Below are 16,102 nucleotides of genomic sequence, written 5' to 3'. Positions count from 1 at the left end.
TTACTCGGGTCTGGGGAAGGTGCTATATAAAGGTATATGGGTGAACATTATCCTCCTTAGATAATCATATCTGACAGTCCATGACTTATCTATGATATCCCACAGGATTGTAGAACAGGAGAATCATTTTAGCATTAAAATGTCCTCCACAATTCACTTATAGATAAGACCAACAAACTAATTCTAATGAAAAATTTTAAAATCTTTGACATGACAAGCTGGACCCTAGTGGAAACGCATGCTGAAAGACTAAACACATCTGATATTTAATCAATGTGCTCATGTGGGAGGAGTCTGTTAGTGAAACACCACTGGCAGGGTTTTGTTTGTTAGGAGAGCAGGTTTCTAGAAGGGCATGCAAAGCCAAATATTCTCGTCGCCACTCCTCTTCATTCCTCACTGCCATATGATTGAACAGATGGAGGAATTCTGTCCCTCACTCACACCCAATTTCTTTCTCTCCCTCACACAAAGACCAATGCTAGTGTAGTCATATTTTCCATTCTGTTAAACTATTGACAGAGCAGATGGGTGGGAGACTACTCACTGTAGTGCATGTCTGGGTATCAGGCTGGATGGATGAGTTCACGCAGTTCAACAGTGGCCGATCCCAAATTGAAGGCCACATGCACATCACAGGTCTTTCTACACTCCCTCAAACATACCAAACTCGTCCCACCCCCTGCCTCCCTCTTCCATCCCAAAAAACAGACAGCAAAAAAAGGTAATACAAGCACTTGCAAAATACAGCTAGCTCAAGGGTGCACATGACAGGCACACCAGCTAATGTACACAACGTCTAATAGCTTATCTCACACAGGATGGGGAAATCGGTGGGATGCCACTGACACCAGTAACTGTTTTCAGATCAAAGTAATTGCTTCCACCTCAAGAAAACAAAAGTCAGCTTGATTGCAATCAGGAAATTCTTCAATTGCGTATTGTTGGGATATTTTAGCACAGTGCTGAGCTCTAGTTCGAATCAGAGTTCGATTATTTGTTCCATTGTATTTCTCCCCCCCCCCCTTCCCCCCGGCACAATAGCTGCTCTAACTGCTACATGACTAGGCTATATTCAGTAGCCTATATCGCCACGGCGCGCCCCCCCTGGATGCGCTCATAAATGTGCTGCTATAGGCCTACTCACAGAACGTTACAGAGATCTACTTATGAGGCAGCATGCATGTCATCAAATGCTCGCAGTCAAACAATCAATAATACTGCGCAACTGTTTTTCCCCCTGTGTTTGGTCCAGACTGCCATCTCACCTGCAGCGAACCGCACAACGGTACGAATTGGCTCGGACCGAGACCACCCTTTGAGCGATACACCATGCATTGTTTAGTGCGGATAGTGTTCACACCAGTTCAAAGCTACCGAACTAAGGGAGTAAACGCTGTGGTGTAAAAGACCCCTTACAGGTGATATTTATTGTGAGTGGGAGTGGCAGTCTCAACAGTTCACTACTAGTGGCAGCCTCCTCTGGCCATCTGTGTTGTTGAATGCTGCCATCTAGTGTGCCAATTGGTAGCCTGCAGGTGGAATTTCTTTCCACTGCTTTAATTAGGCTCCAGTCTTTTACTTTGATCCTTTCTTCCTACCCTGTAGGACACTTATGAATCGAAATGGCTCTCTGTCTCTAAATCCCTTTCTTAACCTGGAAAGGAATATTGCAGTTTTTCATCCTCCTCCCACATGTCTCCATTGCTTCTATGAGCACAACACGGAATGAGAGCACCCATTTAGAACAGCTCAGAGTAGCTTATAAATGAATTTAAAACACATTGTGCTTCGAGGGCCTTGCCTTGCTTTCCTTACTACAAAAATAAATGGAGGACATTTTTCATTATGAGCGGTTTTGAACAAAAGGCCAAGAACGAACAAACTCAGGGTTTCTCAACTTTCATCCTTGATGTTTATGGTGTCATGTCTCTGAGAAGTGCTTTTGCACAATAAAACAGACTAAAACTCCACTCAATTCAAAAAATGATAATCTGATATTCCATTCAAAACTGCAAATACATACAGCTCAGCCATTTTATAGGCAGCAGTGCCAAAATTCTAAACATTTAAAAAATGAAAATGACAAAGGAATACAAGGTTTCAGCTCTACACTCCCTATTAAAAGAATGTATCATAAAGTGTGTGTGCGTGTGTGTGTTGCATCCTGTACCTGTCTGGCCAGGTTGACAGAGTCAGCGGTGAGTCTGTCCCGAAGGTGTGGGTCCAGTTGTACAGCCGGGGCAATCTCTACCACCTTCTGGTGCCTCCTCTGGATAGAGCAGTCCCTCTCATACAGGTGGATAACATTACCATACTTATCACCTGGGAGAGATGGGATGACAATGTGATTAGATCTACTGTATACAACCCTTTTAAAAGACTCTACAAAAACAGTCTAGCAAACAAACTCACCCAGGATCTGCACTTCTATGTGTCTGGGTCTCTCAATGAACTTCTCCACAAAAAGAGCACCATTCCCAAACGCAGCCAGGGCCTCAGAGTACGCACGCTGATAGTTCTCCTCCAGCTCCTACACACGTCGACCGACGGGGATCAATAAATCAGCCAGCACAAAGACAAAACTCAGACTGGAGCCTCTACTTAGGCACAGATATTTCTACTCACCTCGTACTCTTTGACCACCCTCATGCCCCTGCCCCCACCACCGTATGCAGCCTTGAAGATGATGGGAAAGCCATAGGTGTTGGAGAACTCCTGGGCCTCCGATAGGCAAGTGATGGGACCGTCTGTCCCTGGTACAACTGGAACTCCTGGAAGCAGAAAAATCTAACAATATGAGCTTAACTAAACAGTACACAATGTCAGCTGTATGTTTGATGATTTTGCTGAAAAAGATATTTTAAAACATGAAACAAACATCCATCAGACAGTCCTGAACATGACAGTGAGTGGGTGTCCGGCCTACCTGCACGGACAGCGATGGATCGAGCCTCCACCTTGTCTCCCATCTTGCGCACCACGTCAGGGGAAGGGCCAATGAAGCGTACCCCAGCATCGACACATGCCTGAGCAAAGTCTGATCGCTCAGACAGGAAGCCATACCCAGGGTGGATTGCATCAACATCATTTTCCTGAGAAAAATAATAAAACGATGTGGGGAAAAACGTATAAAGCTGTGATCTTTAAGTGCAGTAACAGTTGGTTCAGAAAAGTTTCAAAAATACATATTCACATCTGACCTTAGCAACTTTGATGATGTCAGCGATGTCCAGGTAGGCAGCCACGGGCGGCAGGCCCTTCCCTATGAGGTAAGCCTCATCTGCCTTCTGCCTGTGCATCTGGCCGGTGTCTTGTTCAGAGTAGACAGCCACTGTCCGGATCCCCAGCTCAGTGCACGCCCGGAACACACGGATGGCAATCTCACCTACAAGTAGTTGGATTACTCAGCTGTGATCATGCAGTCTCAGGAAAATGTAATCATGTGGTGAGAGGAAACTAGCTACAACAATTTGGCTGACATTTATGTTTTAGTGTCAGAATTACCAAGGTGGGAGAATTGTTACGGTACCTCTATTGGCCACCATGACCTTTTTGATGGGCTTGTATTCCAGTGTCTGAGGGGAGTTGTGGGTGGTGCGGGACAGGCAGCATGCCCTCCTGACAGCCAGTAGCCCCAGGGCCGAACGCATACCTCCAACGTGCAGCAGCATCTTCACAGAGGAAGGAAGGGTGTGGTTAAGGAGTAAACAGACAACCCATGCATGATGCAACACAGGTCCTGACCTACATACGTATGGAGACTGACTTAACGGACAGTAAACATGTAAAACTTGTCAAGGCGATAAGATGCGATAAGATGCACTCATAAAATAAGCCTAACACTTCCTTTTGCTTTACCTTGGAAGGAATTTGGGAATACTAGATACCTGACTTACCTGTAGAAATATCAGTTGTTTCTAAAAACATTTGCGCCAAACATTTGTTTTTGCTTTAAGTGTACTTCACTGCATTCATACTTGAGATATCACATTTCAACAGTAAAAGTAACTTTTTATATAAAAAATATATACAAAATAGAATTGCTGGAGGATGTCTTTAACCTCTATTACAGTACACTCTGGCCTAACTCTCCATACCAAGTGACTAAACAAGGCATTCATGTGTATCCCAGGGGTCAGTAACAAAACAAAAAAACAGGAAGTGGAATTTAAAGAAAGTTTGGTAAACACTTTCCATCTGAACAAATAGTGACTGACTGAACACAGCAGGGGTGGAAGCTCCATGGGACCCAGATGGGAAAGAGTAAAACCTTCCAATTCAGAGGACCTGTAGAGGAGATCAATTAGGCAATACTTGATTCATTAGAAAAGGCCAAGGGGAAATTAAATCGGGTTTGAACTTGAACGTAACAGTAATTAAATATAAAATTGTTGAATGTCCAACTGCCTCTACTAACATGCCACCCTAGCACACAAATCAATCCAAACCCTTCAGAGTATCCGAAGAGTGTTGGCCTGTTATGTGACAATTTCATGAGACTGGTCCGCCGATACAGCAGCATTAGTGCCCTCTAGTAACTCCAGCATAACACAAAGCTCAGTTGTCCATGGTCCGACCACCAGTTCCACAGATCAAGGAAATACCTCATCTGTATAAGTAGTAGTCACATGAACAGGCTAACTGTTCAACACTAAGAGGCGGATATGGTTTGATACACCAAAATTCAATCCAAACACTAAAAATGCTAGGCATAAACAGCAATGGCAGGAGCAAGAGACTGAAAAGCCATATCATGTTCAGTACTTTGTGATCCCAAATATAGGACATCAAATGTAAAAGTCAGTATCATACGGGCACTTCATTATAGCTGTACCTGCACTGCACGTTGAAAACGAAACAGATTAGGCCAAAACCAAACAAAATACTGCACAAGCGCACATTGCATTAACAGGTTCAAAGGTTAAAAAATAAAAATAAAAATGCAGTTTGCAGGAAAGCTCTTGATGTCAGATTCCCTTGATAACAAATATTTGTTTTGCCATGTGGACAAATGATACCATTTATTATGAAATTCTCATGGCACTGTCATGTTGGCATTAGAATAAAACCAAACAATTGATAAGAAATCCCTAACCATTTTAACCCTAACCTAGCACATTACTGCAAGTGACATCCTTTATTTATAACATCCTCAATAAAAGCAGGTGAATGAACCTAAGACTTCACTATGTTCCCATGAATAGAAATGACTTGAAAATAAAGCAAAAGGAAAGAGCAGAGGGAGCAGAGTTGGCACAAAAAAAGTAAAGGAGGCTAGTCTGAGGCTGGATGAATGGAAGTGGGCCAAATGAAACAGGATATTCTTGTCGACATTCCTCTGGTCCAATCATTTGAGAGACATGTTTAAAGGCAGCTTATTGTAATATAGCCTAGTACATTGTCTTCAACTGTAATTTGACCTGTCAACCATTTCTACCCAGTTTCCTCCTTACAAAAATGAGCTACAAACATATTTCAATGTGTTCTGTATTCAGGCTGACAGGGTGTGTTTATGGCTTAATGAGGGCTCTGGAGAAAGTCTGGCACAAAGGACCTCACATCAGACTGACCTTGTTGAACAGCCTCTCCATTTTCACCTAAAGTGTCTTCTTTCCAGACAAGAGAAATAGCCCAGCCCTCACATTGTAAAACGTGATGGCTACTGTAATAAGTTGACTACCTAATGAGTTAATACTACATAGAACTTTCATTGAGTTTCAGGGATTGATATTAAGGTGTTGCCCTATTGCCTGGGGAAAGTAAATTGAACAGTCCCATTTGGGCAGGTAATTGAAAACAACCAAACTGCAAAGAATTCCAGTAGCCTAAACCTGACCTTTCTGGTTCATCCTTTAGGTGAAAGGCAATTTATGGCGGTCAAGCAAGTTTAGCTTGTTCTGAGATTTTTACTGATTACTGAAATTCTTAGCATTTGGGTTATCAGTTCCTTCCCCATGTGTAGGTGAAAGGCAGGCTGTATGGCACTTCTGTATGTAAATAGCTAATTTACTTTTTCGACCAAGTGTTCATAATCGTCAGGCAACCCCAAAAATAATTTTATAAAGACTCCCAACTTACCGATGGGCAAGTGCCTTTCAGAATGTAACGTCAATCCCTGTGACAAACCAACCTAAAGCATAGGCCTAGGGCCCTAGTGACATTGAGGCTTCACTACTACCATTTCACTGTTCTTACCCAAATATTGCCAATATGTCACTCACATAAATACATTGGCCAAAACATGGCCATCAATACCCTGATAACTTTGAAAATGGGCCACGACAGGCAGAACAAGATGGTTTACATATTCCATAAAATCAGTCTACATGTAGGCAGGCTTAGTCTCTGTGCTGGTCTTTCCCACTACACAGACATACCAGTGGTGAGACAATATACTAGAACATGTTGGGGCAATTAATTGGTCTTAAAAGCAGATGACTGATCACACATAAAAACACTCAGTTCAACAAACACTGATGTGGCATATAGTAAAAGGTTACCAGTAGGCTGATAACAAAGTTGTAGCCTGTTTACTACCATCATTACAGAAGTTTCATTTTATTCAATTTAGAGGCTGAATCCTAAACATTCTGGAACACAGTAGCCAAGACATAGGCTACTTGTGTTGATAGCACTGAATAGAACCAGAGTGCAAGTGTAGCAAGTTGAGGTTGTTGTTGGGTAAACAACCCCACCATGCAGTTATAAACATACATGAGGTATGGAAGCGGTGTTGAAGAAACAAAGCCTCAACTTTATCAACTCATCTGGAACAGACCCGACATGCTCTTCACAACATACACCTACATTCAACAATTCATTTTAGATTCTGGAAACATGGTGAGTAGGTGAAACGCATTTTATTTTCTTCACGATTTGCCCGCAATAATCTTTACAGTAACTACACAATTGTAGTACAAGGAGTCAATGTCGTAGACTACCATTAAACATATGTGAATGACCTGACCTAATAGAAGTGTTGCAGGAAGCCTACCTTTGACATGGTAGCTGGACAGATTTCTGCAACAATAATCCCTGCTCAATTAAGCAATATTTGCCAAAGAGACATTTTCAAACGTCAAAAGATCAAAGCTTGAGTGGAGTACAAGGACATGTTGCATAGATCCAGCTATATGAAATAGGAAAAGTTACCTTTTTTTTAACCAAACCTGCAGTCTGGATGTAAATGGCATGTTATAGAAGAGTCCACACACTATTGTTTTTGAAAAATGTACCCCAACCAGCGATGGACTTCCTTATGGCCATTCTGCAGTGCCAGGGAGTGGATTAAACAATAAAAGCTCCAAAAACACCCAAGTATCTCATTTTAGAACTGCAACGCACTCAGCAGCGATTCAGGTCTTTAGATGTTGTACATATTATATGTGTGATTCCAAACTTCAGCCGCAACGTTATATACCATTTTGTGCGACTCAAGCCATACTTTTCTGAGTACTCATGCTACACAGAGAAGTGTCACAAGTGGATAGGGGAAATCACGCGAATGGCACAAAATGGAATATATCATTGCAGATATCGCTCGGAATGACAATTTCACATACAACTACAAGACCTGCATCACTATACTGAGAGCATTGCTGTTTCGATGCATTTGGGTGTTTTTGGAGCTTTTGTGCATGTTTTATCCACGCCCTGGCACTGCAGAACAAGCAAAAATGAGTTAATCGAAGTTGAAGTAAAATTGCAAAAAAAGTCTGGACTCTTCTATAACATGCCATTTACATCCAAAATACTGATTTTTTTTTTCAATGTCAAAATGTAAAGTTAACTTCTCCTTTAAAGGGATACTTCTAGATTTTGGCAATGAGGAAAGTGCAGTTTGAAGTTGCTAACTACCACAGACATAAAAATGTTATCCACTAGGTCATCCGACTGGGAAAGTAGATAAAGGCTTCATTGCCAAAAACCCAAAGTATGCTGTTAAAGGGATTGATCAGCCGGAATCACACTTAAGACAGTACATGCAAATACACTGCAGGTGGAAAACAAAAAGGCTAGCACGAAGAGCATGCCATATTTGAACGTAGTCTCTTTCCTAGCGATGTGTTTAGTAAGCTGTAAGCCTGGCAAGGGTAACTTGAACCTAGGCCTAAATGCCATCGGCAACCATGACTTTCAAAAACCAAGTCTAGCAATGTTGCAGACTGAAAATGTAGGGACAGCTATAGTCCCAAAGCTAGTTTTGTATTGACAAACCTATATGTCCCATCTGTTGCAAAATGTACATAAAATTTGAACTTACTCTACCCATTGTCAGCTGATTTCTGCCTGTGGAAATTTATCCACAGGAAAGTATTATTAAACCAACTTCAAAATGCAGGTGTCTGTGTGGCTATTATGACTTGTCACCTACGGCACCTTAGGTGACAAGACAGAAGTAGCCTTCATGTATGCGTACTAACTGAAGTCTTGCAGGTATTTACATGGTTTTGCACATGTGCCAGGTGATAGAAATACCAATGGCAGTAACAGCACGCTAAAAAGTTCAGTAAGTAATTCTATTGCTATGGCTATTTTCTCAAAGACAAACCGCACAGACAACCAGCAGAGTAAGTACAAATGTGATTTCGTGCAACAATCTGATTTGTAAGTAAACTTCAAGTGTTTGCAGTGCTTTATTTCAGTTCAGAAACAGTGTGGTTAGAGCCCTGAATGCTGAATGGCTGAAAGCTGTGGTATATCAGACCATATACCACAAGTAACAAACATTTTTTTTTACTGTTCTGATGACATTGGTAACTAGTTTATAATAGCAGTAAGGCATCTCGGGGGTATGCGGTATATAGCCAATATACCACGGCCAATACCAGAAAGCTGGTATCACAGTCGTATTTATTAGGCATGGACAGCAGTTGGTAAGATATGAAAAAAGTAGAAACCATAAGGAAATGTCACAATAGATGGTTGGGACACTAATGCACTAAAGTAAGTCCAATTTGTAAGTCGCTCTGGATAAGAGCGTCTGCTAAATGACTTAAATGTAAATGTAAAATGTAAAGGCTATGCCACCGCAGTGTTCTTCAGACTGGTCCTGCATACCCAAGCCAAGGTTCTGGCCTGCACCTCGGACTTGTCTACACACCTCATGGGTCCCGAGGACAATAATTGAAAAACACTGCTAGGTCTATATCAGAATGAGTCAAGAGTCCAAAAGTTATACGTTGTTGCATGTTATAAACTAGATTTTATAAGAGAAACCTTTCCAGACATTCCCACAGATACAACATGCACATGAATTAACCTGTCTAGACAGTTGCTGTTCCACTGAACTCTTGACCGATTCACCAGTGCTTGGTGCAACAAAGTCAAGGTTCTTCACTGATAGATAGAGCAAACAAACCAATCTCAATCAATGTTTTCACGTTTGACGTCCATTCGGTGTATTATTTGTCAGTCAGAAGACAGCGAATATGTGCATTACTAGTTTTTACTAGAGTCCAAAAGGGCATTGTCGCGGATATTTCTAAATGGCTAGCTATGTGGAAATGTCACCATTATTTTTATTTATTTATTTTTTGGGGGGGGGTGGGGGTCGGGGGGGTCGTCGGCTGCATTGTCCACTTTTGCTCGGTGCTTAGTATGCAGCCACCTCACAGCCAACTAACTTGCATGCAGAAAGGGCTACAGTAGCTGGCATAGCTAACTAGCTAGCTAGCCAACCAACTGTGAACTAACTAGTTAGCAGCTCTGGACCTGCATGTAAAAACATAGTTAGATGGATATTGGCCAACTACCACGGGATAAGCAACAAAAACAACCCCCAAATTGTCTATTTTTCTCCAAGACTTGTAATGCAAAAATAAAAACTTACCTTACGGTCTCAAGTCTACAGTAGAACGCGTGAATCACTGAGGCTTTAAAGTCTCCCAGCTAATGTTCAGTGGCTATCTGACATTAGCATGGGTGTTGGTGTGGCGCTTTTGACTGTCACTGGCAGTTCGGTCTTCTCTTCACTCCGCGTAATTTGATCTAGCTGGGTACTGTGGTCTACCTCAGTGCATGTGGCTCTTCTGATTTTTCTGTGCACCCTAGCTAACTGTCCTCCTTGTTGGCTGAAGAAAGTCTGGTGTTAGAATGACTAGCTAGCTGTCTATTGAGATAAGACATTTAAACCCATTCAACGACTCGCCCACCCCTTGGCTACCTGCTATTGGTTAGCTTGTTCATTACGTCAATTTAGTTTCAAGGGGTGTATTCTTTCCACTGATTCTGTTGTAAAACGTTTCGCAAACGAAACGAAACATGGAGAGACTTACCTAAATTTGTCCAATAGAAATTCTCCTTTAAGTTTCAAAACGTAACGTTTTGCAACTGTTTGTACTAAGGATTACACCCCTGGCTAATGTTTAGAATTAATGTGTGCTATTCGTAATACCCGACGTCAATCAATACACACACGCACCTGTTCAGCTATTGGTTGACGGGGTAGAGGAATTGTGCAAGGGGTTTATCATAAAACAGCCAGCTAATACCACACAGCACTGTGAAACACAAATGGTGAATTTTTTTGAGTAATTATAACATTGCACTGTTATTCATTCTACATTAAAAAAAGATGTACAGTGCATTCAAAGTTCTCAGAACCCTTCACTTATTCTACATTTTGTTACATTACAGCCATATTCTAAAATGGATTAAATAGTCTTTTTCCCCCATCAATCTTCACACAATACCCCATAATCACAAAGCAAAAACAGTTAGAATTTTTTGCAAATATCATATTTACATAAGCATTCAGACTCTTTACTCAGTACTTTGTTGAAGCACCTTTTGTAGCGATTACAGCCTCAAGTCTTCTTGGGTATGAAGCTACAAGCTTGGCACACCTGATTTGGGGAGTTTATTCCATTCTTCTCTGCAGATCTTCTCAAGCTCTGTCAGGTTGGATGGTGAGAGCTGCTGCCCAGCTATTTTCAGGTCTCTCCAGAGATGTTCGATCGGGTTCAAGTCCGGGCTCTGGCTGGGCCACTCAAGGACATTCATAGACTTGTCCCATAGCAACTTCTGCGTTGACTTTGCTGTGTGCTTAGGGTCGTTGTCCTGCTGGAAGGTAAACCTTCGCCCCAGTCTGAGTTTCTGAGCGCTCTGTAGCAGGTTTTCATCAATGATCGCTCTGTACTTTGCTCTGTTCATCTTTCCATCGATCCTGGCTAGTCTCCCAGTCCCTGCCACTGAAAAACATCACCACAGCATGATGCTGCCACCACCATGCTTCACCGTAGGACTGGTGCCAGGTCTCCACCAGAAGTGACGCTTGGCATTCAGGCCAAAGAGTTCAATCTTAGTTTCATCAGACCAGAGAATCTTGTTTCTAATGGTCTTAGAGTCTTTAGGTGCCTTTTGGCAAACTCCAAGCAGGCGGTCATGTGCCTTTTACTGAGGAGTGGCTTCCGTCTGGCCACTAACATAAAGGCCTGATTGTGGAGTGCTGCAGAGATGTTTGTCCATCTAGAAGGTGCTACCATCTCCACAGAGAGCTCTGTCGGTGACTACCAGGTTCTTGGCCCTTCTTCCCTGATTACTCAGTTTGGCTGGGCGGCCAACTCTAGGAAGAGTCTTGGTGGTTCCAACTTTCTTCCATTTAAGAATGATGGAGGCCACTGTGTTCTTGGGGACCTTCCATGCTGCAGACATTTTTTGGTGCCCTTCCCCAGATCTGTCCCTCGTCACACTCCTGTCTCGGAGCTCTACGGACAATTCCTTCAACCTCATGGCTTGGTTTTGCACTGACATGCACTGTCAACTGTGGGACCTTATATACACTGCTCAAAAAAATAAAGGGAACACTTAAACAACACAATGTAACTCCAAGTCAATCACACTTCTGTGAAATCAAACTGTCCACTTAGGAAGCAACACTGATTGACAATAAATTTCACATGCTGTTCTGCAAATGGAATAGACAACAGATGGAAATTATAGGCAATTAGCAAGACACCCCCAATAAAGGAGTGGTTCTGCAGGTGGTGACCACAGACCACTTCTCAGTTCCTATGCTTCCTGGCTGATGTTTTGTTCACTTTTGGATGCTGGCGGTGCTTTCACTCTAGTGGTAGCATGAGACGGAGTCTACAACCCACACAAGTGGCTCAGGTAGTGCAGCTCATCCAGGATGGCACATCAATGCGAGCTGTGGCAAGAAGGTTTGCTGTGTCTGTCAGCGTAGTGTCCAGAGCATGGAGGCGCTACCAGGAGACAGGCCAGTACATCAGGAGACGTGGAGGAGGCCGTAGGAGGGCAAGAACCCAGCAGCAGGACCGCTACCTCCGCCTTTGTGCAAGGAGGAGCACTGCCAGAGCCCTGCAAAATGACCTCCAGCAGGCCACAAATGTGCATGTGTCTGCTCAAACGGTCAGAAACAGACTCCATGAGGGTGGTATGAGGGCCCGACGTCCACAGGTGGGGGTTGTGCTTACAGCCCAACACCGTGCAGGACGTTTGGCATTTGCCAGAGAACACCAAGATTGGCAAATTTGCCACTGGCGCCCTGTGCTCTTCACAGATGAAAGCAGGTGCACACTGAGCACGTGACAGACGTGACAGTCTGGAGACGCCGTGGAGAACGTTCTGCTGCCTGCAACATCCTCCAGCATGACCGGTTTGGCGGTGGGTCAGTCATGGTGTGGGGTGGCATTTCTTTGGGGGGCCGCACAGCCCTACATGGGCTCGCCAGAGGTAGCCTGACTGCCATTAGGTACCGAGATGAGATCCTCAGACCCCTTGTGAGACCATATGCTGGTGCGGTTGGCCCTGGGTTCCTCCTAATGCAAGACAATGCTAGACCTCATGTGGCTGGAGTGTGTCAGCAGTTCCTGCAAGAGGAAGGCATTGATGCTATGGACTGGCCCGCCCGTTCCCCAGACCTGAATCCAATTGAGCACATCTGGGACATGTCTTGCTCCATCCACCAACGCCACGTTGCACCACAGACTGTCCAGGAGTTGGCGGATGCTTTAGTCCAGGTCTGGGAGGAGATCCCTCAGGAGACCATCCGCCACCTCATCAGGAGCATGCCCAGGCGTTGTAGGGAGGTCATACAGGCACGTGGAGGCCACACACACTACTGAGCCTCATTTTGACTTGTTTTAAGGACATTACATCAAAGTTGGATTAGCCTGTAGTGTGGTTTTCCACTTTAATTTAGAGTGTGACTCCAAATCCAGACCTCCATGGGTTGATAAATTTGATTTCCATTGATAATTTTTGTGTGATTTTGTTGTCAGCACATTCAACTATGTAAAGAAAAAAGTATTTAATAAGAATATTTCATTCATTCAGATCTAGGATGTGTTATTTTAGTGTTCCCTTTATTTTTTTGAGCAGTGTATATACAGGTGTGTGCCATTCCAAATCATGTCCAATCAATATAATTTACCACAGGTGGACTCCAGTCAAGTTGTAGAAACACCTCAAGGATGATCAATGGAAACAGGATGCACCTGAGCTCAATTTCGAGTCTCATAGCAAAGGGTCTGAATACTTATTTAAATAAGATGTTTTTGTTTTTTGTTTTTATATACATTTGCAAAAATGTATAAAAACCTGTTTTCATTTTGTCATTATGGGGTATTGTGTTTAGATTGAGGGGGAAAAAATTAATCAATATTAAGATAAGGCTGTAACGTAACAAAATGTGGAAAAAGCCACGGGGTCTGAATACATTCCAAATGCACTGTATACTTCTGGTATTCATTACGCATTGAAGAGATCCTTAGAATTTGTAAAGTCTCTAGTTACCAGGTTAGCATTCTGTGTGTGTCCTCCGACCCTGGCCAATAGACATACATAATTGATTTTCAACTAGGTACAGACCGTAAACACAAGATGCACTACTATTGCACAGTAAACATTGCCAAATAAAGATATTTTTGCAAATGTGCAACTAAACGTTGCGATATTAAAACTTGACAGAATAGAGATACTAAATACTGTCTGTCCATATTCTTGATAGAATTGTCAAACACTTGCTTTCATTGCACAGTACGAGTATACAGTGCATTCGGAAAGCATTCCCACCGCTTGACTTTTTCCACATTGTTACAGCCTTTTTCTAAACTGGTTGAAATGGTTCTCCCCCCCCTTTCATGAATCTGCAAACAATATCCAACAACCGCAAAGCAAAAATAGGTTCTTAGAAATTTCTGCAAATGTGTATATATATATATATATATATATATATATATATATATATATATATATATATATATATATATATATAAATAAAACAGAAATACCACATTTACAAAAGTATTCACACCCTTTACTCAGTACATTGTTGAAGCACCTTTGGCAGCAATTACAGCCTCAAGTCTTCTTGGGTATGAAGCTACAAGCTTGGCACGCATGATTTGGGGAGTTTATTCCATTCTTCTCTGCAGATCTTCTCAAGCTCTGTCAGGTTGGATGGTGAGAGCTGCTGCCCAGATATTTTCAGGTCTCTCCAGAGATGTTCGATCGGGTTCAAGTCCGGGCTCTGGCTGGGCCACTAAAGGACATTCAAAGACTTGTCCCGAAGCCACTCCTGCACTGTCTTGGTTGTGTGCTTAGGTTTGTTGTCCTGTTGGAAGGTGAACCGATGCTGCCACCACGCTTCAATGTAGGGATGGTGCCAGGTTACCTCCAGACGTGACGCTTGGCATTCAATCTTGGTTTCATCAGTCTGTCCTTTAGGTGCCTTTTGTCAAACTTTAAGCAGGCTGTCATGTGCCTTTTACTGAGGTGTGGCTTTCATCCAACCACTCTACCATAAAGGCTTGATTGGAGGAGTGCTTTAGAGATGATTGTCCTTATGGAAGGTACTCCCATCTCCACAGAGGAACTCTGGGTTCTTGGTCACCTCCCTGACCAAGGCCCTTCTCCTCCGATTGCGCAGTTTGGCCAGGCAGCCAGCTTTAGGAAAAGTCTTGGTGGTTCCAAACTTGTTTAATTTAAGAATGGAGGCCACTCTGTTCTTGGGGACCTTCAATGCTGCAGACATTTTTTGGTACCCTTCCCCAGATCTGTCCCTCGTCACAATCCTGTCTTGGAGCTCTACAGACAATTCCTTCAACCTCATGGCTTGATTTTGCACTGACATGCACTGTCAACTGTGGGATCTTATATATACTGCTCAAAAAAATAAAGGGAACACTTAAACAACACAATGTAACTCCAAGTCAATCACACTTCTATGAAATCAAACTGTCCACTTAGGAAGCAACACTGATTGACAATAAATTTCACATGCTGTTGTGCAAATGGAATAGACAAAAGGTGGAAATTATAGGCAATTAGCAAGACACCCCCAAAAAATGAGTGATTCTGCAGGTGGTGACCACAGACCACTTCTCAGTTCCTATGCTTCCTGGCTGATGTTTTGGTCACTTTTGAATGCTGGCGGTGCTCTCACTCCAGTGGTAGCATGAGACGGAGTCTACAACCCACACAAGTGGCTCAGGTAGGGCAGTTCATCCAGGATGGCACATCAATGCGAGCTGTGGCAAAAAGGTTTGCTGTGTCTGTCAGCGTAGTGTCCAGAGCATGGAGGCGCTACCAGGAGACAGGCCAGTACATCAGGAGACGTGGAGGAGGCCGTAGGAGGGCAACAACCCAGCAGCAGGACCGCTACCTCCGCCTTTGTGCAAGGAGGTGCACTGCCAGAGCCCTGCAAAATGACCTCCAGCAGGCCACAAATGTGCATGTGTCAGCATATGGTCTCACAAGGGGTCTGAGGATCTCATCTCGGTACCTAATGGCAGTCAGGCTACCTCTGGCGAGCACATGGAGGGCTGTGCGGCCCCACAAAGAAATGCCACCCCACACCATGACTGACCCACCGCCAAACCGGTCATGCTGGAGGATGTTGCAGGCAGCAGAACGTTCTCCACGGCGTCTCCAGACTCTGTCACGTCTGTCACATGTGCTCAGTGTGAACCTGCTTTCATCTGTGAAGAGCACAGGGCGCCAGTGGCGAATTTGCCAATCTTGGTGTTCTCTGGCAAATGCCAAACATCCTGCACGGTGTTGGGCTGTAAGCACAACCCCCACCTGTGGACGTCGGGCCCTCATATCATCCTCATGGAGTCTGTTTCTGACCGTT

The 16,102-nt window shown here is 43.4% G+C and overlaps 1 protein-coding gene across 1 annotated transcript in view; it reads right to left on the bottom strand.

Moving 5' to 3' along the window:
- The window catches only part of LOC139552484 (pyruvate carboxylase, mitochondrial-like), a 111,881-nt gene extending 101,742 nt beyond the window's left edge, over window positions 1–10,139 (bottom strand). Inside the window, exons 1-7 of the mRNA XM_071364267.1 lie at window positions 9,836–10,139; window positions 3,533–3,674; window positions 3,204–3,388; window positions 2,930–3,095; window positions 2,629–2,774; window positions 2,416–2,533; window positions 2,174–2,325 (exon numbers count right to left, since the gene is read on the bottom strand). Of these exons, the coding sequence (XP_071220368.1) occupies window positions 2,174–2,325; window positions 2,416–2,533; window positions 2,629–2,774; window positions 2,930–3,095; window positions 3,204–3,388; window positions 3,533–3,674 (909 nt within the window). The 5' untranslated portion in view covers window positions 9,836–10,139. The remainder of the gene's footprint in view (window positions 1–2,173; window positions 2,326–2,415; window positions 2,534–2,628; window positions 2,775–2,929; window positions 3,096–3,203; window positions 3,389–3,532; window positions 3,675–9,835) is intronic.
- Between the last annotated feature and the right edge of the window lie 5,963 nt (window positions 10,140–16,102).

Source organism: Salvelinus alpinus, chromosome 24 (assembly GCF_045679555.1).
Source record: "Salvelinus alpinus chromosome 24, SLU_Salpinus.1, whole genome shotgun sequence".
Lineage (NCBI taxonomy): Eukaryota > Metazoa > Chordata > Actinopteri > Salmoniformes > Salmonidae > Salvelinus > Salvelinus alpinus.
The sequence above is the reverse complement of the archived record's forward strand: the minus strand, read 5'-3'. Positions and strand labels throughout refer to the sequence as shown.